The sequence below is a fragment of the Sturnus vulgaris genome, chromosome 1, assembly GCF_052056855.1.
Source record: "Sturnus vulgaris isolate bStuVul1 chromosome 1, bStuVul1.hap1, whole genome shotgun sequence".
In the NCBI taxonomy this organism is placed as follows: Eukaryota; Metazoa; Chordata; class Aves; order Passeriformes; family Sturnidae; genus Sturnus; species Sturnus vulgaris.
This window is the reverse complement of record NC_142243.1, coordinates 4,308,527-4,333,786: the sequence shown is the minus strand read 5'-3', so window position 1 is coordinate 4,333,786 and position 25,260 is coordinate 4,308,527. Positions and strand designations below refer to the sequence as shown.

At 39.5% G+C, this 25,260-nt stretch overlaps 1 protein-coding gene across 3 annotated transcripts in view; it reads right to left on the bottom strand.

The window, feature by feature from the left end:
• CTDSPL (CTD small phosphatase like) overlaps positions 1-25,260 on the bottom strand; it is a 76,036-nt gene that overhangs the window by 15,822 nt on the left and 34,954 nt on the right. The window contains exons 2-5 of one of the 3 annotated variants that reach the window (XM_014873666.2): positions 14,779-14,933; positions 8,205-8,237; positions 4,584-4,637; positions 1,332-1,433 (exon numbers count right to left, since the gene is read on the bottom strand). In XM_014873666.2, the coding sequence (XP_014729152.1) occupies positions 1,332-1,433; positions 4,584-4,637; positions 8,205-8,237; positions 14,779-14,933 (344 nt within the window). The remainder of the gene's footprint in view (positions 1-1,331; positions 1,434-4,583; positions 4,638-8,204; positions 8,238-14,778; positions 14,934-25,260) is intronic. The other 2 variants (XM_014873667.2, XM_014873668.2) reach the window with 2 other exon arrangements.

The window sequence follows — 25,260 nt, the reverse complement described above, 5'->3', positions numbered from 1 at the left end:
GAATGCTTCATTTTTATTATACACAATTAGACTTTTAAATTCACCTTTCCCTTCTTGTTTTTGACTCTTGTTTAAATAGGAAAGCATGGCTCATCCCTTCCCAATCCAGCTGTGGTTTTTATCTCTCTGAAAAGTTTTCTAGAGCAAGCTCAGTCTGGGTACAGAAATCTGGCACTGAGGCTGCGAGGTTCCTGCACATCACCATAAATTGTTCTATACCATCAGGCACAATAAAGACAGAGAAAAAAATTCTTTATTTCAGTTTGAGGCACAAGAATATTTGTTCTAGTATTTCCATATAAGGGTCTTTTTAAGTCAACAAAGGGAGGCTGCTGCCAAATTCTAACCACAACATGAATTACAAGTTTGCATTTTGAACAGTGGCAACTAACAAGTGAAGGATTAAAAAGTGGAGTTGATGCTTGCAGTGAAAAATGGAGTGCAAGCACCTGGAAGACTGTAAGAGTGGTTAATCTGGTTTGGTAGTAGTCAGGTAACATTATTAATTCTTACAAATTCTCCAATCAATGTATAAAACCAGCAGATGCTTTATCAGAATTAGATGAACTAATCAGAAATGCTATCAGTACTCTAAGCCAATTTAGACTCTTAGTATTTCTGAAGTCTCCTAATTTCAGCTGTACTCGACAGAAAAACCAGCAGTACCTTCACCACATGCTGAACTCTGAAGGGTTACAGAAGTTGCTTCTTGAAGATGACTGACTCACCAGCAACACATAAATGATATTTGCCTTCCTGCTCTGAAAACTAAATACCTAGAAACAATTACTGTGATCAGGACAGAAGCCTCACCTGGAAAACAACATCCTCCAGCAAGAGAGAAAAGCCACCACTGGTGCCCAAAATCTCCTGGTTTAAGGAACATCTAAGCCACCATAAAGCTGTGCTGATCCTCCATTCTCCTACACTAACCATGGCATCATTTGAACTGCAAAAACAAAACCCTATCTTCAAAGCAACAAATTTTGGACCTGTCCAAAACACAGGTCTTTGGTGGAATACTTAAAAGCCATAAAGTCAATACCTATTCCAGGCCTTGTTGCAGTCAGTGTGATTTTCTCAAAAAAAAAAAAAAAAAAAAAAAAAAAAAAAAAAAAAAAAAAAAAAAAAAAAAAAAAAAAAATTGAAAAAAGCAATCTCTGTTGTTACTCCCCTGAGAGCTAAATTAGGATGAATGATCACAGGAGAGGCAATGAGGACTCCCAGGTAGAGGATGTAAGAGGAGAGTTCAAGTGTTAAGAGGCTTAACAGTTCCTGCAGCATTCACTGACAGATTCAAGCTGCAAGAGAACCCTTTTGAATTTACTTACCTTAAATGAACTGTGCACTAAAGTTTCATCTAAATCAATGACCACACACTTCTTCCCATAGTCTGATGCTGTCAGTTCTGGCAGGAGGTATTTAGCTGGTGGCTATAAATAAAAAGAAAAGAGGAAGACAACAAAAAAAAGTAAAACCTCTATGGAAGGGGCACCCTTCTGTCAACATTGCTGTTCTAGTAATTACTGGGAGCTAGAATACATGAATTGAAATCAAGTGCTTTTTTGGGCTCATCCCAAGTTCATGTATGGATATTATTGGCTCATGCAATTGCAATACCCATACAGACTTTTCTTTTTTGAATTAGAGACTTGTTTAGAATGACCTCCAAAGCACTGCAAATTAAAATGGTAAAACACCAGCACTATAAAAAAAAAATCATAAAACCAGGATATTTGATAGATTTTTTTCCAGTGGCTCTTTTCCCAATGCCTGGTTTTGGTTGCTGTGGTTAACCTATTTCCAGTCAATGCCATTTGCAGCCGTATCAGCCTGATGGACATTTACACAAATCATTATTTCTGTTTGCCATGAAAAATGCTGAAATCGAGGAATCCATCCTGATGGAAGACAGCATTACTAATTTTATCTTCCAGGACATGTCTTCACTCTTTTTTTACTACTTATAAGGGTGCTGATCAACTTCCATGTGAATTATGCTCCCAGTCAAGGTATTAAAACTGGGCTCTTCTACAGCACACTGCCCGTACTAAAAATGGTACCAATCCCACGAATTGACAGTTTTTCTGAAAGCAATACAGACACAGTCTCATGTTCTTTGGACCATTTCCCACTTCAACACCCTAGTTTGCAATAAAAATGTGTTGCTTTATATTTTGGTACTGGACACTTTCTGAGATCACAGAAATGAGAGAGAACAATTCCATTTGGAGCTGAAACACTGCTGCCACTTGGGGTTTTTTTTATGAAGGAAAAGGATTAGCTTTATAGAAAAGCATCAACAGGGAGAAGCTTAAGACTGAGAGGAATTAATTTAGACTTGGATCCACAACTCTAACTCCATTCTTTTCCTATGTTTGTATCTGTCGCTCTGGTAAGGATTTTTCATTTATCATGGGTTTGTTCTTTTCTGTGGCCCTTTGCAGAGGTGCTGCCAGAGATCTGAGGCCACCCCTGTGCAGGCAGGGGTGACACAGGTGAGGGGTGTCACACAGGTGAGGCAGCACCCCTGGACAGCCTCCAGCAGCCAGGACAGATTATCAACCACTGATATTCAAATATCTGAATGGTTGAACTCAAGTGTCACCTTGACAGATACTGGCCAATAATGCCTAATAAGCTCTTTAAATGAGGGACCTAACAAATCAGATTCTGGACTTAAATTGAGTGTTTTTAGCTGAAGCAGGAGTTCTTGGGGGATTTTTTAGGAGCATTCACTGGAATTGATTTAATTCCTTATAATTAACATTGACTTAATTCCTTATAATTAACATCAACAAGAGTTCCCTCAGCCACCAAACTGGGAGCTGCCCAGCCTACAATCACTTGTCTCAGTGCATTTCCTCTCAGCACACATCTGAAAACCACCTTCAAATTAAAGCAGCTTCTGCCTAAAGCCTGCAAAGGCTCCACCCATCACAGCCACCTAACCAGGCTGAAATTCCTACAACACCCTGCCCAGGTTATGGACAGTCCCACAGCTGCTTTAGTTCCACCTCTGCTTCTTGGCAGCCAGAACCAAACCTAAAGAATTCTGGTTTCTCCCTCCTATTCAAAGCCTAAAACATGTTCAGCACCCCACTTCAGTTTTTCATATTAAGGATCCAAACTTGCAACCTAAATAAACTCAAATCTTATTGAAAGAAAAATCCAATCCATCTACAAACAATAATCTTCAGAACCTGTGTTCCAATACTTCTTGTCTTTGAAGATGAAAAAAAGGTAGAAAGATCCCAAGAAACCTTAAACATACTTTAAAAAATATTAAGTTTATTGTTGTACTCAGAACTCTTATCTCCTTTGAGTTTTTGACTGCATTAATCTGCACAAGCAGTTCAAAGCCAAAAATTCCTTCTATGTGAATTCCTTATTGAACTGAAAATATTTATGTCTATGGAAAATACATTGAAATACATATTCTTCCATATAAAAATGCACATATGAAGTATCAAGCACTGTCTTACCACACATATCTTTCTTTTTTTTTAGCTGGAAACTGTTGCATTTGTCATTAAGAGAAGGATGGACACACACCAAGGACTACAAAATGCAAGAACTTCCATCTCTGAGAGCCCAAATTCCCTGAATGCACAGTGAGGTGACCTGTGACTCTTTTTTCACCCACCTGCACTTCTGCTTTCTCAAAAGCAGTGGCTGGGAGAGGCATAATTTACCTGTGGAACCCACACAGAGACTGTGGTTACTGCTAGAGATCCTCTCCCTTTTCAGCACTGCTTTAGGAGATCATGTGCAATTACTGATCTAACTTGATCTAACAAAGGCACAAACAACTCTCCAACATACTTTGGCATCTTGAGTTCAACCTGATCTTGTTTCCTTAAGTTCACGTTTGAAGATCTATTTGAAGAAATAGATTTATTTGAAGAAATAGATTTTCCATTTCACAAACTGCAATTCTGTTGCCCTCAACTGTGAAAACATTCACTCTGATAACAGGGATAAGGAAATTAGTCTGAAGCTGAAGTCACTACAAGTTGGGAGGCTGCTACATAGCTGGTGTAGGACTTGGGAGCAAGGGTGGCATTTTTGAGGCTTTTAGGAACTTGAAAGCATTTATGTGCAAAATATCAGCCCATTTGTTTTGCTGTTCAAGCTTTCTGATCTAAAGCAATTTCCACCTGTCAAGGGCAGCAAAGCTTTTAGGCAGAAACAAGCATTACTCAACACTGTGTTTTAATTTTCTCACTAATGGAGACATACCCAAGAAGAGTTCTGAATACCAGATTTCCATCACACTTAACAGTGAATAGTTATGGAAATTTGATAATGTCTTTTATTTTTTTTACACACATCAGTTTAAAGACATCTGAGATGATTAAGAATAAGTAATTGTGGCTAACAGCAACTCATATTTACTATGCAACACTCCCCGAAAGGCTGCAGACTTCCAGAGAACTCGGCAGAAAAAAAAAATGACACGTGGTATCTCACTGGTTTGCTCTTCAATTCCAACAAGACACAAACTGTATACAAGTTAAACTAGTCACTGTTTGGGATTTATGCATTCCAGCCAGGTCTCGTGGCTGATCAGCTCAACAGACCTTGTAGTGAAACGACTGCTGCACTGCTTCAGTCCCGTGGAAATAGTATATTCCCTAAGAAAAAAACAAAAAAAAAAGGGGATGGTGGCGGCAAGAGAACAGGACTTTTGGTTGAAGCATAAACAGCTGGTCAACACAAATCTTGCAGAAATTCACTGTATAGAACAATCATCAGCTTTCCTCCCTGTAGGCCTGTATTTCCTACAGAGACAGATATCAGAATTAATAAGATTTTTTTTTTTTCCTCTCTCTGTACTGGCAGTGTTGTCAAGTCTAAGTGCAGCACATTAATTTACTGTTCGTGTCCTCCTCAGCTCACACTCTGGGGCTGCACTCTGCAGGGCTAAAAGCTTCTCCCAGCACTTATGTGCAGAAATACCCTTACAGAAGAAAAATTATTCCTGTGTTCTTAAAACACAGCTGCCAGAAGATGCCAGCTCCTCTTATGGAAACAGGCAGTTTTCAAAATTTCTTCTAGGAAAAGTTATAGTAAGGATTTCTCTAATGTAGGTGAGGACAAGTGGAAAAAAAAACCCCCAATATCCCTGTGCTACAATTTAACTTCTACAGGGATTCTGAGGGATAATTTTGATACCACTCGTTAACAGTGGAATTTTAAGCTGAACAAAAGTGGACACTCCAACTCATTTAAGAGCTGTTTAAGAGAAGTTTGACAACATCTCATTTAAGATGTTGCATGAGAGTGGCTTTTTATTTCCATCTACCTCTTCATTCAAAAGAATATGAAATAGTGAAGCTGCTATGGGTCTACTTTGATTTGAGGGTTGGAATGAGATAATCTTTTAAAGTTCCTTCCAACCCAAACAAACCATTGTATGATTTTTTGATTTCTCTACCATAATCCTTTCCAAACAAAGCTGAATAAAATCCATGAAAACACAGGCATCCTGAGCTACATTCAATAGATTTTTAATCAGGTAAATCATAATGTGTCAGCTGGGAATGTTTTGGGTTTGTCTTTTTTAAAACTGTGTGTTTATTTCAACCCCAAAAATAATTAATTTTGCAGTATTAGGAAAATTATCAATTATGCTGCTGTTTAACCTATGCCTTATCTGGAAACAGTTTCCAAGTATGAGCTACAAACACGGTAAAAGTTCATATTTAAAAAACCCCAAAGTAATGCTGTTTCTGTTTTCTGAAGAACCTAACTTGAATCTGGACTATTTCTTGTTTAGCCATCATCTTCATCAATAACCAAGCAAAAATTCATATTAAATCAAGCTTTTAAATTCAGTGCAATTAATACAGGACAAATCTGATTGAGCAGAAGATCCATTTCACTGAACTGCACACATAAATGCAAATAAAAGCAATGCAAAACGCACATAAAGCAATGGAAGCTTTCAAACAGGTGACCTCACCACACTGCCAGGTTTAATACACGATAAAAAGCACAATAAAGCTCCAGAAATCCTCATATTTTGACTGGAGGCTTCAATTTTAAAGTGGGGAGTGGGCAGAGCTCATTTTAGAGTCACTCAGGAAATCTCTAAACATTTGAACTGATGACATTTGCAACGAGCCTTGTAAAAATGGAAATGTCCCCTCAATCGTGACCAAGCTCTGTGTCTGTTCAGAAGATTTTTCTCCTGGTTTGTAAAACACATTGCAGCTCAACACAGCCCAGTTCTCATCCCTGGGTAGCAGAGAATCGAGAATTTCTGCCTTAATGGGTCTGGAACACAAAATTAGAGCTGTCTTGGAGCAAACCTTTGGGCTCCAGCACTCAGGACCAACACCCCCCTCCTAGAGCAACACTTTAATTTTAGGTGTCTCTCCCAACATAAGCCTGCATCTTCCTTCCTAGCACTTCCTCCATGTGCAGCTCCCTTGTGGCTTTATTTAGATGGTGACACAGAGCCAGCAGCACTTTGAGACTGGGGAGTAAATGTCACCCCAGTGCCCAAGGGCCATGGTTGCCTGACAACATTCCCTGCCCTGCTGCAAGAAGAAGCATCAGATGGCACTGGGGAAGGGGAAGGAGTGTTTCAAGTCACCTGCTGCCTCAGAACTCCATGTCATGACTGCAGGGATAAGTTAATTTTACTGCCTTGTTAGTGCTGGGAATATATGGCTGCAAAATTACAGCTGAGCTTTAAAAAAAAAAAAAAAAAAAAAAAAAAGGAGGAAAAAAGATATATCCCTTCTTGAATCATTCCTTTTCCTACCACTGCCCAAATCTAACAGAGCACTGCTTTAACACTGTGAAGACTGTGTTCTAACAAAGCATCTGATTTAATTTCTGTACTTGTCAAAGCTCTACTCAATTATCCTTCCAAAATTTTGCTCTGTTTGAATTCTTATTCTATTAGTACCTACAGTCACTCTGGGGAAAGGTTTTTATTCCAGGTCAGAGCACAGCCAGAACATGTTTCATGTTCAAGTAATTCCTAGTGGAACAACTACAGTCACCTAACAGAATTTGGCAGGTATGTAAAAAAGAAAAGTAGTTTGGAAATCAGAATTTTCTGATTTACACTTGAGGTTTTCTATCCCTAGACTTGCAGGAATACAAATCACATGCATGTCCATGCCTGTCTGCACACACACCATGCATGAGCCATATCAGAAGTAACAGGTAAGCAATAAAAGAGGAATTTCCAACAGTTCAGAAATGCAGGAAAAACTGTTGGAAGAGGGAAGATGTGCAGTCACAGGGATCTCCTGGCACTGCAGCACACACAGGGGGCTTCTTACAGCAGGTTTTGGAACGCTGGGCTACGTGAGAAGGAAGGGGAAGAAGAAAAGGAATGGCATCTTGGGGAATATCCAGGTCTTTAAAGGCTACCAAATATCTCAAACAAGAGGGCTGGGTCATTATCTCCACACATCAGCACTGCTATTTTCTGAGAAACTCTGCAATGATTAAGTATTGTAAACAGCAAAGGAGCTAAAAAAAAAAGTATTTTCAGCTTTATAAAGCCTAAGCCTTCATCCTTGAAAAAAAAAACAACAAAAAAAAACCAACAGATTTTTGACCAAAAAAGGTTAAAACTAATTAAATTAAAAGCTTCAGTTTGAAGGACTTGGTTTTTTTCTTCCTTTTATTTAGCTTTGAAAAATAATTCAGATGCCAAACAGCATTCCAAGTTTAATCCAGGGAAGATAAACAGAAATATGCTGCCCATAAAGCAGCAGCTGATACCAAGAACATCATCTCAAACAAGTGCAGTAATGAGCAATAGTGTGCTCTGTTTTCTTAACGTGACTTATTTCAAATAAATTATGCAGTTTCCAACTCTTCTTTTCAACTGGAACATAGGGGAAAATGAGAGGAAAAGGTTTTTGTAATTGTGTCTCACATAGTGATGATGAGTCACCTTTTGCCTCTATTAAAATAAATAACTTTCAGACTACTTCATGTGTTTTCAAAATGCCAGAAATTCAGATGGAACCCAGATAAAACCCAAACTCTTCTTTCGGTCCCTGCAGAAGACAAGCAGTTCAATCCACCTCTGGGGATACAACATTACAGACAGAACATAAAATCCTTTTGTTAACATGCAACACAAAACAGACCTGTTAGACTGCAACATAAAATGAATCAAAGCAAAAGCCATGAAAATTATTAAAAGAAAAAGGGATAAAAATACATACACTTGGTATAGGCATGACCTGCATCTGGTCACCCTGGGGAAAAAGAAAAAAAAAAATCACGGTAAGGGTAATGGCTTTTAAAGGGTAGAACAAAGGTCTGGAGCAGTAAATGTAGCACTCAAACATTTTAAACCAAAAGTTCAAAGTATTCAAGAAACCAGAGTAAAAAAAAAAAAAAATAAAAACAGGATTTTGCATTTTAGTTGCTGAAATGATCTGTTAGTATACTGGCATTTATGATTTTTAGGAGACTGGACTGATAAAACCCATGCTATGATTAATAAGGGATGGCAATAAGAAAGTACCTGTATTTACTGGAACTTTTTCAGCTTTAAGATCTACTAATGGGTATATTTGTCAATTTTCACTGCAGCAGCAAGAGGCTGAGCCAGAGCCTGGCAGCAGGGCAGAACCCCACTCCTTGAACTCAACCTCATTTGAGACAAAAAAACAGCATTTTCACTTAGGCAACAGCAAAATGTCTGAGAAGGACATGATGATGATGTTAATCCAAGAAATCTCGTTTTCTTCATCCAGCAGTAGCAGTGCTGTTCCCATGGTCTCACTCTTGCACTACACTTGGAAATTCTTGGCCAACCTTCTCAACCTTTCCTTCTCATCCTCGGACATGCAGAAATAAGGACAGCTCCAAAATGGACAAAGCCTGGCTCAAATGTGTAACCCTCACTCAACTCAAACTCTCACTCAAATGTCTAACAGAAACTCTATTTTCTCATCTCTCTAATCCTTCAAAACCAACTTTGTTTTCTGGTGGGCACAGCACATAAAAAAAAAAGGAAGTTGATCCTTCTAGCATAGACGTTGCTTGGGTAGATGATTTTATTCTTTAATATTTGGACAACACAGGCTCAGATCTCCAGCAGAGGAACTATTGAAAGGACTGTTTTCAGTACAAAAACTGCCTCTTCCAGCTGAAAAAACCTCCTGCTTATTTGTTTTCAAGTCTACCAGTGTTGACACATCACTGACAAACAGAAATAATTCCGTATTATTTTTAAAGTGCTCCTTTTTACTGCTGCTCAGCAGAAATTTTTACTGAAGTTTGCCCAAAATCCTGAGAAGCTGAAGGAGCCAACTAGAGAGCAACTACAAGGAACTATCAAAAACTTGGCACTAGTAAAAAGTACCTGATTTCTAGAAAAACACACACACAAAAGCTGGTAAGAATCCAAGTTTTCCTCAGGGTAATAGCAATAAGAATAGGAAAAAATATAATTCAGTACATTAACGTCCTGTTAGTGGAACTGAATTTCATGGGAACCCAAAACCAAAGTTGCTAAAGGACTTGCATTACTGTTTGCCTAATTTTTCTCATAGAATTTCTTAAATTAAATTTACAAAAAAAAAAAAGGGGAAGCAAGCAAATTTCTGAAGAGGAACCCCGGAAATATCTATACAAAAATCAGGACAAGCAGTAAGAGCGACGAGAACAGCAAAAACAAGCAGAAAGAAGTGCAAGAGTCTGCTGGGAAAGCAAAAGTGTTCATGAACAGGAGAACACCTCTTAGAAAACAAGCCTGCTCTGGGAAACGTCTTCCAAGTGTCCTGCCTCATTTCCTAATGCCTTGGAACAGGAAGGGAAACGGGTCACAACAGCATCGTTTGAAAGAGATGACAAATGACTGCATTTGTTGAAGGCTTTCCACGGGCTCCTGATGTTGGTAACAGAACAAAGCTGTTCCTAGAATGCCAAAATTTCCCTATTGTATCCCTAGGACAACCCAGGAACTGATTTGTCCCCAGCCATTGAAATCAGGTTGGTTTTTTTTTTTCCCATGGGTTTTATTTTTTTCCATGCTATATACAGATGGATTGATAAATCCTATCTTTTACTTCAGCAGCGTGATTTGTAGTTTGAAATAAAGATTTCCAGCACTGTGCTCCTCACTAACACTGCCTATGGTCATGTGTGGCCTCAATGAGCACTAAGTGACAGGCCACACTATTTTCCTTTTTTTTCAGAACAGTCTGTATTAAAAGATAAGGAGCTATTTCACTTTAGAGAAGAAGCTGACCAAAATAACGGATTTATCCTATTAGTTTCTTTCACACAAAGCTTGTTCTAGACCATGACAGGCTCTTTAAAAACAGCAGTACAGCTATTATTTGGCACTTGAGTGATCTGACAGACTCTCAAGCTGTCTCTCCATAAAGAAGACCTTTGGGAGGCAAAGAAGGTCAGAATGAGTGGGCAAAGAGAGGAACCAAACATAGGTATGGAGAGGAAATCTTGTTTTCTGAACACACCTTCCACACCACATCCTGATGGTGACCAACACCAAAATTCCAACGTGGAATTTTCTTGCTCCAATCGGCGAAGGTCAAGCAGGAGAAGAGGTACAAGGATTTTCATCCATCCCAACTATCTTCCTTCCACATGTGCTCACAAAGCCTGTCACTAATGATGTCCTCATCACAGAGTCCACAGTCCTGCTGCTCCTCCAGGTCTCCAGCACCAAGCAGATGCTACTTTGACCTCAAGAACGGGCTCCCTACCAGCTGTTCTCCTCCTTTTGCTGGGCTATATTCACGTGGGACAGAGAGAAAATCCTTTTCCCTGTCCTGTGTTATAAATAGAGATCCCTGAAGCAGAGAAGAGTGTTGGAGACATGACCACAGGGCATCTACACAGCTTTCCAGCATCACCTGGGAGATGATGGCACCATGCAGTGGGGAGCAGGAACCCCAAGTTTTGGAGTGAGGTGGGAATTCAGTGACAAGAAAAGCAGAGGGAGCAGCTGCTGCCCCCAGAAAAATCCTCCTCCTAATTCTGTCTTCTTCCCTGTTGAGTGTGGAGCAAGAACTTCTCTAACCCAGCAAGTATAAATATCCCTTTCCTCGTTCATGCTTCATCTCATTAACTGGAGCCATCTGCCTGATCTGGATCTCACTGTGAAACAAAAGCAAGGATGACTCCAGTGGAAGTGGGCTGGGAGAGAAATGGCAAAGTGCCCATAGACTTGTCAGGGCTCCCTCACCCACCACGACTGAGAGCAAAGGGAAAAAAGAGTTTGTATCTTGCTTTTCTCACCTTTCTCTATCTGGACACCCACTTCAAGCCTGAATGAATAAATGCTGTATCCACAAACACTTCAGAAGTCAGGTAACAAACTTACACAGAAGAAAAAACTTGGGTTTTTTTCTCAAAAAAATTGAGTCAAGTTGCTAACTGGAGAACAGAAATGGAGATTTGAATTTATCATGAAAAAAACAAAACACAATTCTCTCTCCCAACACTCTAAAGAAAAAAAAAAAAAGTGGCTGGAGGGTGTTGGGGGAGCTGCCTGCTGCTGAAGAGGCAGGCAAAAATTATAAAGGAGTTCATGAGGCTGAATATTTTGTGCTCCCAGTGACACATCTGGCTCAGCATCCGAGCTGCAGGCAGGCTGATATACCCATTGTCACAGATACCACATCTTACAGTGCATCTTCTGCTGTGCTGAATAGCTGCTGCATTTGAAGGAAAACAAATATGCCAGTTTCAGTAAATACAAGTTATTATTGAAAAAAATGTTGTATTGAAACTTTAGAGACAGAATGGACCATTCATTACCAGTATTAGAGTCACACTTGGACAAGCAGCTGCTCTGTGAGTAGAAGATTCAAAAGTGAACTCAATACTTTAAAGAAGTTTTTGGGCTTTTCCCCCCCACCACTTACAGAATAGAATTCAGCACTGAAAGTAATTGGTTAATCAAAACCATGCTCAGTTTGGTGTTTCTTCCAATCCCATGAAGAAATGACAGAACACTTGATGTGTCAAGCACCATCAAGTCACATCGTGACGCACTGATTAATCTGAAGCACTAATTTAATTTTTTCTACTAGAGCCAAATAAGAAGAAGAATTGTCTCACACATCACAATTACTGTGAACAAAATTTCAGTGCTGTGTTTTCAACTACTTCATAAAACATCCTCCCCCGCTTTCCCTCCTTCTGAACAGGTCAGCATTTAGAGAAATCAAGATTCCTGATTAGAAGGAAGTTGGCTTATCACATCAGCTTCAGAATGTGCCAGAAGCAACACAGAACACTGAATTCCAGTGAAACCAGCTGAAGCTTCCATCCCTTGCCTTCCTCTCAAGTCTTTATCACCAGTTTTCATGTACCAACTCCACTGAACAGCAAAGACATAAGGGAAGTACATCCAAACCATTTTATACTCATTTCCAGTGCTAACTGCAATTTTCCTCGTTCATTTTTTAAGGAAAGGGTCACAACACATGAACTGACTGGGCCCAGCCAGAAGTGCATCATGTGATAAATAATTATTAAAACATAAAAGAGAAAGCAGATTTAACTAAGTGACCATCTGAACAGCAGCTTAACAGAACTCAAGCAATTCCTATCTGGCAGTGAAACTAATGCAAAAAAAGAACTTTAATGAAAAAGCAGAGGAATTTAAGCAGTGGGTTGTCAGGTTTTATTTTCTTTACTGAGAGGCAATTTTGTCATTCCTGGACATTTCATTTCACCAATTTAGAATCCAAGGCCCACTGTTGCTTCCCCCACCTTACTTATTTCTGAATCTAGACAAGATGCTCACTGTAACTCCACCAAATTCAAGCAGCCTGCACAGCTCTGAAACAGCTCTCCTTGTAAAAATCACCAGTCTGACAGTGTAACAATATTCCAACATATTCAACTCTTCAATGCTTTTTATTTCCTTAGAAGATATTCCGACTTATACCATGTTAGCACTCAAAATAAAACAGTATAAACACATACAGAGCTTATTAATCTTTAACACTGCATTTAAAATAGCAGTGTCACAGACTTATTTGACCTCAAAAACCACCTCAAAAAAGTTTAGCTATATTGATTTCTTCTAAAAAGACAGGAGTATCTGAGTGCCTTTCATTCAGCTGAAGAAAACTCTCTTTAATTAAATTCTCCTCAATATATTCTTTGAATTTTTTTGAAATCTTTTAAGTTTTGATGTGTTTTTTAAGTTTTTGATCTAGTTTTAGGAATGCTGTGATTTGTGTCCTGGTCTCATGGGCAAGTATTGCACAACTCCAGAACTGCTCACTGAGGCAGCACCGAGTGAGGATGAAAACTTGTGTGGACACACATGCAATCTCTCAAGGCATAAGATATATTTAGAAAATAATTGTTTTGCAAAATGCAATCTGGACACTACTGACTCCAGACCATTTTAACTCACATTTTTCTACAGAAAAAAAAACCAAACTTGGTTTTATGTTTTAGTTTCTACTGAAGCTCCATTTTCTCTCAGCTGTAGTTTTGCCAGTAGCCTCACTTCTGCCTCCTTCCCATTCCCCAGCATAGTGGAAAGGAAATTTTAGTAGCTTCCCATCCCTTTTTTTCCCCTCAGATGAATGTGTGCATACATGCTACACACTCCTCAGCTTTCCCTTCAGCACATCCAGGCTAGATTTCCCTCCTTTCACTCAAAATGTACCTTGGCTAGCAGAAGAAGTCTAAAAATACATGTACAATCCCTTCTCTTGGCAGGAATTTCAGTGCATTTTACCTCTGTGAGAGCAATTTCAGCAGGAACTGTTACAGTTCAGACTTTACCTCCACAAGTACTCGAAATCTCCATCACTTTCATCTGCTCTCCTTCCCTCTCTGCCACCAAACAGTTCCTTGTTCTTTCTCCTGAGCTATTCAGAATTCAAACAAAACCAGCAAAAATTCGAACCAGAATAAAAGGAACTGGACAAGGGAAGTAAGGAATCAGCTGCATTAGACATGAAAAACTGTGTGAAAAGCAGAAGGGTAAAAAACTCACAGAGACATCTCCATGTCTGCCATTATTCTGCACCATGGAGAAATTTCTCATTATTCTCACCTGCATTTGCAATCTCAAAGTCCTGGAAACTGTTTGGAAAACTTGGCATTCCTGTGTTTGCCATACTGAATTGAAATTCTTCAGTTCAGAACACAAATGGTCTCAGTGTTATCAGATTTATAAAGAACATATAAATTTGTGTTGCACTCTTTGTATTCTATCTGTATTTACATCTAAAATCTCCATCCATTCATTTGACTCATCAAACAAAACTTAATAGCCAGGAAAAATGTCCCAAAGCTGCTATCCCTGGACTCAGCATGTATTGAATAAAAGTGAACTGCTTAGAAAAAAAGGTCTAAACAATAATGGTTCTTTTGATTTGTTTTTATGTCACTGAAAACCCTTTAAAGTGATGTTTAGAAGGTTCCACTATGCTCCAGTGTGACACAATTTAATCTTCCTGTAACCAGGAAGGGGAACCAAAGCTTGGGAAAACTCAGCAGCTGAAATTTTATGAGGAGTCACCATTTCTTTTAGTGTCTTAATCAAGTTTTAAATGTTGATTGCTTATAAAATGTCGAGTGCCAAGACCCACAGCAGAAATATTACTTTTATATTACAGATGAATAGGCAGTATTAGCAATCCACCATCAAACCAGTAATTTTTTTTTTGCCCTGTAACTCACAGTTGTTCCCCACGAGGGAAATTTGTTAGGACAAACCTTTGGAAGCTGAAGTAAGCCTTGCTTAAAAAACACCCACATGACAGCAAAATAAGACAAAATCCTGACCTTCTGAAGTCCTCCATTCTCCTCCACCAAAGGAGGCAGAGCACTGGTGCTGTTGGTAGATGGTGGCTCGACATTGTAGTCACGAAAGCAGCAGAATAAGGTGCTAAAGATACTTCGACTCCTCTGCTTCTTCAAGCTGATATTACATTGGGACACTGGGGGAAAAAAAAACACACAGCAGAAAAATAAATTCATGTGGTACAGACCTGGTTTTCCAGATTTTAACAAGTGAATTGAAGATGTAAGGTCTTTATACCCAGAAATCTTTATCAAGTCTTAAGATTACTGAGATTTTCCAGCACATTGAGATTCCTTTTCTTCTTTTTTAAGATTTTTTTTCCTTTGCCAGACTCGTACAGTGACATCCTGGAACTCTGCATGATCACACTGAGACAACACAGAGAGTTTTCCCAGTGACATCCAAGGAGGATACTGAAAGGACACAAAATAACTCTGCTAAAATTCCTCTCTGGACAGAGGAAGCAAAGAGATCTAAAAACCAGAAATGCACTAAATGCTTGCTGTAGTGTTTCTACACAACCACACAGCCACAAGTGGAACATTTAGAAGTCCTGCAAGGGCCAGGAAAAGCTCTGAGATGTTTCTGAGTTTCCTCTGTCACTGTGTGACAGCTCTACTGGAGGACACAAGACACAGCACAGAGGCTGCAGGAACCAGGGTGGAACTAAAGAAACAGGAGCCCTGGCCTTGATTTTCAACTTGCTTATTGGTCTGCCAGGATAAAAATAACCCTATAGTGATAAAAAAATTACATACAGCTAAATGAAAACAAGTGAAGCATTTCTGAAGAATGAAAACTGTAGTTAAAAGCAATAGCTTGGAGAAAAGCAAAGCATGTAAGACATCTAGGGATTCCCCTAAGAAAAAACTCCTGAAAAAACATCAAAATAAAAAAATAAAAGAGTTGGAGAAGAGTTTTAGAATGTTTTAAGTAATACTTGATTTATTCACCAAATATTTTAATGATCTATTAACATACTTGTAGATAATTTTTATTTAGAAGTGTTTCTTTCCTGCTTTGGATAAGAAGTCAAACCCTCCCCCATTCTAAAGTTAGAGGGTAAGTGAAATTGTTAGTAAGTCCCATCATTTCCATATTTACCAAAATACTTTTCCATTTGAATGCAGAGAGCACTGCCCAGGTTCAGTTATTAATTGCTCTTAAGAGCCAAGTGTACCAGTATCAAAAACTAAACAGGTTCTATAGACTTTCACCAATTTAAAAAGTGCTCCAATAACAGGATAAAGTCAGAACTGTGCAGAGATTTGTGTGCTTAAGGAAGTGTTTCATTACTTTAAAAGACATTTGTGAACTGAAACCAATCCAGCACCACTTATCAATACTCCAGTTAAACAAAAAACACACGAAGAACTCCAGCCACCACTGCTACAAGTTACAGTAAAAGACTAATTCTCAAAATGTCATATTCTGTTTGCAACAACACAGTTTTAGAAATCCCCAAAGGATATCTGGGCAATTGAGAAGGACATTTTCAAAGCACTCAGAAAAAGAATGGTATTGCAAGCACAAGCAAGTTAGGTGCAATATAATCCTGGCAAGGAGAACTCCTTTCCGACATTAAAAATTGAAATATGCTGAAATTAGAACAGGAGGAACAATGCTCTGTGTCCTGCTGCCTACAGCTACTGCCACAGAAACCTTGCTAATAATTTCTGGTTTGTTTTCATCCTCTACTTAAAAAAAATGAGGGCAAATTAACTCATTTGAATGCAGGTATCAATTGCAGCAGGGTGCTTAAATTCCAAACTCACAGCCTCAGCTGCACAACAGATCAATGGGAACACCAAAGCCACTCCAGAACTAATGCTGCTATGGTCTCTACTTATTATAGAAAGAGACAGTAAATTGTCTAAATAAACATTCAAAAATCTCTAGACAAAAAACACTGATTGGTCCAAACCTTCTAAGAACACTTGGATCCCACCATACATTTCAAATCTGGCCACTCCCTTTCACTTACAGAAACACTTCAGTAGGAAAAATAATCCTTCATGTTGGTTTTTAGTCTTGACAATTCTGCCATTCATAACACAGTGCTCTTTCAAACAGATCTTTCAACTAATTTAGATGTTATTTTAAAGGGATTCTCTTCAATAAGCTATTATAGAGGCTTTACAGTGACTTAATAAATGATAATTTTGGATGCAGTAAGGAACAGAAGTTTTCAGGTGGCTTTATGTGCTATGTGCTGTGCTACATTAAAACACAAATACTGCATACACAGGAAATGTTTGCACCCATATCTCATTTTTAGCAACTCTGACAGTGTTGTGCATCATGGAAAATAGTTCCTCCTTCCTTAGTTACCCTGAACCACCTGCAATCCGTGTGCTCTTTGCTGGATTTGCTTTCCTTGAAGCAGTGACAGCACAAATATAACAACTATAAAGGTGCAAAGAAGCATTGGTGTTGAATTACCAACACAAATTTAGGCATTCTGGATGACAGCAAATTTTAAAGAGAAAAAACTGCTGAGGACAAAACCTGGCATTCCTTAAAAGCTCACAGGTGAGACTAGGTACTAACAATAATGGAAGAGTAAACTGAATTATCCAAACTACAAGTCTGAGCAGCATCCAGCATATGAATAAAAAAAAATAAATACATTTTTTTCTCTCCCCCCTCCATCTGTTAGAAGATACAACCTCGATTTCTGGAGGTGATTTCCTACACCCTCCCCAGACACACTGAACCATCCTTACCCCACCACACTGAAGGCTGAGGACACTTCAGTGACGTTTTACAGCTCAAACCCTGCACATGGAACATGTCAACACCGTGTCCCAAAAAAGCCCAGGCAGAACAACCCCACAACATGAAAATATGTTATCTGTGAAAGCAGAGAAGACTGAGAGCAGCAGGTGTCTGCAGGAGGGTTGAAGAAAGGATCAGGGTGAGCTGGAGAGATGCTTTCCCCTCCCAGCACCCCAGGGTCTCCCCAAGGGCAGTTTAACTCCTCACCTGAACACACCAAATGTGTGTGTGTGTAAAAATCCTCAACAAATTCCTCTTGTCATGCCTTTGCCCCATCACTTTTTGAACCTACACCAACTTTTAGAGCCCATATGGCAGGAAAGCCCACAGCTCAGCCAAGAGTTCAGCTGCTTCAGAACTCTGAGCATCCTTGTTTCTTACCTTTCTGCAGTCCCTAATCTGTATTTTTGAACAGGAAGAGAAAATCCACACACAATATCCAGGATGAAAGGAAGAAATTCCACCATGAATTTATACACCCACGCAATGCTTTGTTCTCTTGCTTTTCTAATCATTCCTAATATCTTACTTGTGGTTTACAGCAAGTCAGCATTGGGCTAATGTGATTCTTCTGATCTGATTATAACACCAAGATCTCTTCATTAGAGGGGATTTCAAGCATCGCTGCAAATACAAATCAAGAATTCTTTTATCTTTCCATACAGAAAATATCACATGCATCTACCCTTAATTCCATCTTGTATTTTAAAGGCCAGTCATTCAAAGTCATGCTGCCTTCCTACAACTTTTCACAGTTAAGTTTTAAACCTATATACAGATGCACATATAAACACACACATCTATTTACATGCACCAAGACATAACCTTTTCCCTCACTAATTTTGATCACTTTATTTCCTTTTCCATATGGTTTAAAGCCACACTGAAGAGCAGAGTGCACAGATCCCACACTGCTTCACCAGGGATCTCCTGGATGTCTGCAAGAGCCTTCAGTGAAGCTCTTGGTGAAATTAACTGAATTTGTAAAATATTATTTTTGCAACCAGGATCAGAAACAGGGGCACAGCTCTTCCTGTCTACAAGAGAAGTAACTCTGGTGCAGACTGCCCCTAATTTAGGGTCTCACCTATAATTTCCAGATGCCATTTCTAAGGACAAGCCTCACTGCCCATGACCCATTGTTTGAGGGTATGTTCATCCCTGAATTGTCAGGAATCCAAAGACAGTCCCACAACTGTGCTCATGGAAGTCTTCTGGCAAGCCTTAATAAACCCACAGTGCTGCTATGGCTGGGGAGGGGCTCAAGGAAAGGTAAAGGCAAGGTCTAAAACAGATCACTGTAATCACATAAGCTTAAATGAGAGTATGGAGCCATACTGGGTGGTTTACAAGAGAACAGGGAGAAAAAAGCCATAACAAACCCCAATTATTAACACACACAGGTGTAATAACTCCAATGTTATAACAGAAATTAATACAAGAGGTGCTAATAGAAGTAATGTACAACATCTTCTCCAAGGTCCTTTCACACAAAGCATCCTCTGGAGGCAGAAGGGTTGTGCTGCTCTCCCACCAGGACACTTCCAGCAGCACCACAACTTCCACAGCCAAGAAAAAGATTTTTCCTCTCATGCACTGTACTCTAAAGAAGTTTAGTTAAGGGCTTTCCCCATCAGATTTTGCTGTAGTGGTGTGAAATTACAGAAGCAGATTCTTGTGCAGCCACAGTACCACAAACCCCTCTCTGCTGCAGGAACCACCTCGGGATGACTGGAAGGCTCCAAGCCCACCCCTCTGCAGCCAGGAGACAGCTAATTACCGCTGAGTTTTTCCTAATTAAATGAGTGCAATATCCAGTTCTCCCAAATAATATAAACTGGGTAATGAGGAGACTTCTCTGCTTACAGATGAACTCGCTAAATGCAATAAAATGAACATCTGGGTATGCTGAGCTCTCACCATGGGTTTGTTTATAACACAGGATGGAAAAAGGCGAGTCAGAATTAAGTGATATTAAACAAAGCCTTTCTTCACAGGAAGCAGTTTTAAAATCTATACACGATTAGAAATGCCAGCTTCTCCAACTTCTTAAGAGACTGTATCTGATCTTCTCAGAAAAATGAAATTCTATATCCCACACGCCTCAAGATAGAAACAGTTAAGTAGAAAATCATCAACTTGCTGACACAGCTTCTCTCTTGGTGATGTGACCAGGACAGAAATTGTTTTATAACACTTGGTGCCAAATCTGCATGTGATGCTCTCGTAACTTTGGTTTTAAAATGCCATTTGCAGTTTATCATTGAAAGGTTTCATTGCCCGTGTAAACTCTGCAGCAAACAGAGCAATAAAAGCACTGTCCCATACCTGAAACAACCACCCACAACTGGTTCAACCTTCAAGCATTTATAGCCTAAGCCAATTGCTCTGCCTAAATTCAGCATGTTATACTCCAGAATTACCTTAATTTCAACTGAACCTGGCAATCCTTCTCCCCTAGCAGCACAATTAAGTAAAAGTAAGGTTTTGGGTTTTCCACTGAAATTATTACTTTGAAGGGAGGGATCCCAGACTAGTTTAGTGAAATAAAAATCTTTCCAAAACATTTGCCTCTCCCTCTCCACCAGTCTGTTTCCCAGGCATTCCATTAGTAGTTTGCTCTGGATGGAGTTGGTTAAATAGTTATGGGCAAGGAAAAAAGCTTGAATACATAAGGCAGGTGGGGACATTACAGAAAAATAACTGAATAACTTTTTTTTTATTTTTAAGTTAATTTCTTTAGGTCAGTGCACTTGGATCTGAAAAAAAAGTCAACATGATTTAGATGCTTTTAGGGAATTTTAGGAAAAAACTGAATATTACTCTTAGTAAATGATTCCATGATGTTCTGGAAAACAAGCTTATGAGTTGCACTTGTATGCTAGGATGAAACAGCTACACAAGAACTGCTTTTCCTAAAACTTATCCTTCTACTTATTCTAACAGAAACTATCCAGTGGATAACAGAACATTACAGTTTCACTTCTATACCTCCCAAAGTCCTCTAAAAATACAATTTCTCATAGTACCTAGGACAAAAACCATCAGGATGGATGTTAATTCATCCATCAATTCAGCTAACGTTGTATGAAGAAAAAAGAACTCTACCTAACCAAACAAAGCTTTGGAAATGTTTCTGTTGCAGCAGCTTAAAGCTAAAAAATCCCTATTACTTCACCCTATGTAAATTATTTATTACAGTCCTCAAATCTAGGTAAATTAAATATCTGCTGTTGGTTATTGGATGCTCATATTTTAAGGATCAAAGGTAGTGAAATTCCAAAGTCGCTTTTAAAAGACACGACTGAGAACTCAGCACTGCTGTCTCTGTAAGGGCTGTGATGCTTCATGAAATGTAGCCAGTAAATGTTAAAAACGCCAACTGCACACAGAAGCCTCTTAAATGACAAGGAGGGATAAGAAACCATGAAAAGGCTCAAAACAGCACAAGAACCTGATGGATCTCAAGGCAAATTCCAAAACCTTAAAGCTGTTGCTGCACTTCAGCCTTCACACTGTGGTTTGGCTGGACACACATATATATGACGGTATAACCTTCATATGTGTGTCAGCTTCTCATGTAAGCCATGATTTAAACATCTTTTGTAGTATTCCACAAGCGAGGAGAGCTGCTACTAGGCAAGATCATGGAAAAATAAATTCATCTGTCAGAGCCCAACTCTGGCATTTATTCAGCCCTAAGACTGAAGGCAGATCCACAGCTTCAGGGGCATCCACATTTCAGAGCAAAGCTGAGAAGTTAAATACTGCTTTAAGAACCCAATTAACCTGCTGAACCATGTTCTCAGTGAAATACCTTCAAGCTCAAATTAAACAGTGCAGATTTTGGCTGCCTCCTCCCCTGCTCCAGTGCCTGACAAGCTGACAGGGCTACACTGAGACCACTTCCAATTCCAAGAAGCAGCACGTGTAGATCTGTATCTCCAAAGGGCTGAAAAGTAGGGCTCCTGTAATCCAGGAAGGAACTAATTAACAAGCAGCACTTTCATTCTTGTGCCTGTATTGCTTGCCACTGAAACTGCCACTGGGACAGAAGGTGGATGAGAATATAAAGGAGAAGTTAGGAGATGCTCACCTCCAGTAACTCCCCCAAGCAAGAGCCAGGGAGCTCCTGTACCTTTGCCTTTGCCATAAATACCTGGGCAGTTCTTAAAAAGGAGCTGAATGCGCCCAACCAGCCTTGCCTGTGCTCTCCTTGGAGCAACCAGCATGGATGTGCCCCAATCTTCAAGGATTACCTGTGCACACTTCCTTTTCACACACTTGAAACTGAACACACTAAAAAAGGTGCTACAAGGATATACAGCATTTTTTAATGCACATATACATAGTTCACAGTAAAATCTTCTCCTAGTATGTGCTTTTTTTTTTTTTTGAGAAGATGGATAGCACTTCATAGGCTCCAGAGCAGCCTATGAACACATGCTCAAATTATACATCTGCTTAATAAGTAAATGAAATAAATAAGTAGCCACGCCCTACAATCACTCTTCCATCAGCTGATAGTCTGCAACATGTACAAAGGACCAGAACCACTTAAGGGAAAAAAAAAAAAAAAAGATGAAAAATTAAAAGAAATAACGCACTCATCTGACATTACTCTCATTTCACACTACACTCAAGGCCAGGTTTGCAGCACTGGAGTTCAGTGCTAGCTGGCAAAAGGGATTCAGCTCCAAGCTTTCTGCCTTGAAATTTTTCACTCCTGGAGAGAAACTCATGCAATGCAAAAGCAATGCTTCAAACCAGTTTAAGGACAAAGTAAAACACAACAAATAATGAGAAAGTAGCAGCAGTGCCACAAGATTGCCATGGTTTGTAACTGGGTGGTAAACCAAGCTAACTGAAGAATGCAAGCAATGCTATGGAGCTGTATTATGATACCAAATAAACACAGCTTTCTGCAGTGCCATTACGGAGCCATCTCCCTGTCCCTGTAGCACTTCAAGTGTTTTGTCTCAGCCCAATAAACCTATAAATATTACAGAGCAACAGCCAGAGACTGATACATTTACAGCACCGGCACAGCGTGACGATTCACTTTAAAAATTGTATTTTCTGTGAAAAACCCAGCATTTCGGACTCTGCAGCGTTTCTTTGCTGTTTGAGCAAGGTTGGAGCTGCTGGATCTGGATATTTTCCCAGCGCCGAGGTTTGGAGCGGCAGTTGAACAGGAAATACTGCGCAGTCTGTGCATGCATTACATTCCTGTCCCGCCCCGAGCAGCCGCCAACAAACAAACCTTTCTTCTAGTAAAAGAGAGAGAGAGGAAAAAAAAATAAAAAAATACACTGCACAAAGTTCACCAGCAGATGTGGCCTGTGAATCCAACCCAGCCTTTTCTGCTGATAAAAAGAATTCGATGTATTTGCAATGTCGGTGTAACGTCACGGTTTGGTGAAGCTGGATCAGCAAAGACCTGGAGGTTTAAAGCTGCAAAACCTGCAGTGCTGAGGTTCTGTGAGCTGCTGCACCCACAGAGGGTTTCTCTCGAGGAGGGTTTGCCAAATAAATTACAATACTTACAATAAATCACAAGCTTACAATAAAAAGGATTGTTGTATTTCCATTTTACTCAGCGCTTAAGTTGGTTTTCCACCATCAGTAACACACAGCAACCAGATCAGATGTTTGTGTCTCTCAACTCAAATTTTGCATCGCTCCAAAGTTGGCCTCTTTGAAAAAAAAAATTCTGGAAAATATTTAATGATGATTTGTTAAATACTTGGGAAGGAAGACAAAGGAGAAACAAAGAAATGGGAACAGGGGGTCACGGCATTTGTCAGTCAGGGCTGATCCCCTCTGGCATCGGGAGAGGATCCGCGTCGGAACGGCCGGGAGGCGAATGTAAACAAGCACGTGTTTATAGAGCAGAAATATGTACAGCATCCGCTCGGCCCCGGCTTCTGCTGACGTGGGACATGGTGGGAAAGGCAGGGAAGAACAATTTGCTCCATCCCCAGCAGCCCCAGCTCAGGGAAAAAGCAGGAACAGGCGAGCAATGGACAGCACCTGGAGCCGTCACACAGCCCAGGCGGTAACTGCTGCTCTACACATTCACTGAACTCACAGCTGCCACCACAGTAATAATAACAATAATAATATCAATAATAATGCTTTTTACAGTCTTGGACCAATGCTGATTGAACAAGAAAGAGGGATAACCAAGCCAAAGCAAAGCCCTTTAGGACAGCATTTTCTTATTGCACAGGGTATGAACAGACAGAAGGACGGACACTCACACTTGGCACAGACACAGCCCCAGAAGAATTTTTGTCATGAAATTAGTATGAATTACTGAAGAGCTGTAAAAACCTCTTTTTCTGTGCACCACACAGTGTGTAGAACACCAAGTCACCCACCTTGCTACACAGTTTTTACCCAATCATTGATTTTTTAAGACGAAGAGAGATCCAAACCTAAAGAATATTCCTGGATGTACCTATAATCAGCTAGTTTCCTCATCAAATCGGTTCACTTTAATAAACTGATCTTTATAAGGGTTTTAATAGGCTTTTCTTTCCCCCCAGTGACCAAATACAGAGCCTGGGGTTGTGAAATTAAGCAGAGTTTCTTCCTGCCACACACAGGTTGACTCAAATTTAAGTGACAGTTTTAGTTCTTTTTTTTTTTGACTTGAAAAGTGTAAGACAAGCGGTTCACCAAACACAGAGGTAGAAGAAATTCCTCTACTTTTTTCCCCCCAAAATACCACTACACCCCCAACCAAAGCCTTATCAAAACCTTGCTGATCTGAGGAGAATAAGCTTAATTTAATTTTCCTAAATATAGCCCAAAGATGTTCCCATAGAGACAGCAACTTTCTCTATGGTACTTTTTTGCAGCAAGACATCAAATCCAAAGCATTAGTCTATTTTTGCAAGCTTTCTTCTCTCTTTCCTAGGAACAGCTCTTCTCTAACAAATTCATCTTGCAAAAATATGTTAAAGGGTGCTCCTCTGCAAAGAAAAGTTTTGTTTCTCCATTTCGCCTTATGAATTTTTCATTCCCTCCCTGGGGATATTTTTGGGACAGGCTACAAGTCTAATTCCTGCCAGGGAAATGCATTCATCCAAAGTTTGCTCCCCAAAAGATATATCCTTAATAACAAAAAATCAAACTGGGACATCTTTTCTGCAGTTCCTTTGACTTCTCTTTCTAAACCCCATTTATTTCTTCCAACTCACTGGTATTTTGTGGATATTGAGTGCAGATCTCATAAAACATTCACCCTGTGAGAAAATACACATCTAAAATGATGCTGCTTCTGGTGACATGTTCTACAGAACCAAAGCCATTTACACCATGTAAACTCTGGAAAAGATTCTTAATGGAGCAGGGAACAATGTGTGACCATGTATGAAATATTCATCTTGTTTCTTGGGAAGAAAAATAGAGGTGGCTTAGCTTCAAAAAGACACTGACTTCAACAGAGATGTAGATTTATTTGGTGTGTGATTACTCTTTATCCCCATTCCTCCATACCCCTCTTCAAATTTTTCTACATTATGAAACCCAGATACAAAGGAATAAAGAGGAATCTCACTCATTTGGAAGAGGAAACTTTCTCTGAATCACTCTATTATCTGTGCTTCAGTCATTAATAGAATCTGGAAGTAACAGCTGTTTCTAACAACTAAAACTCCTCTTAAAATCGATTTCAG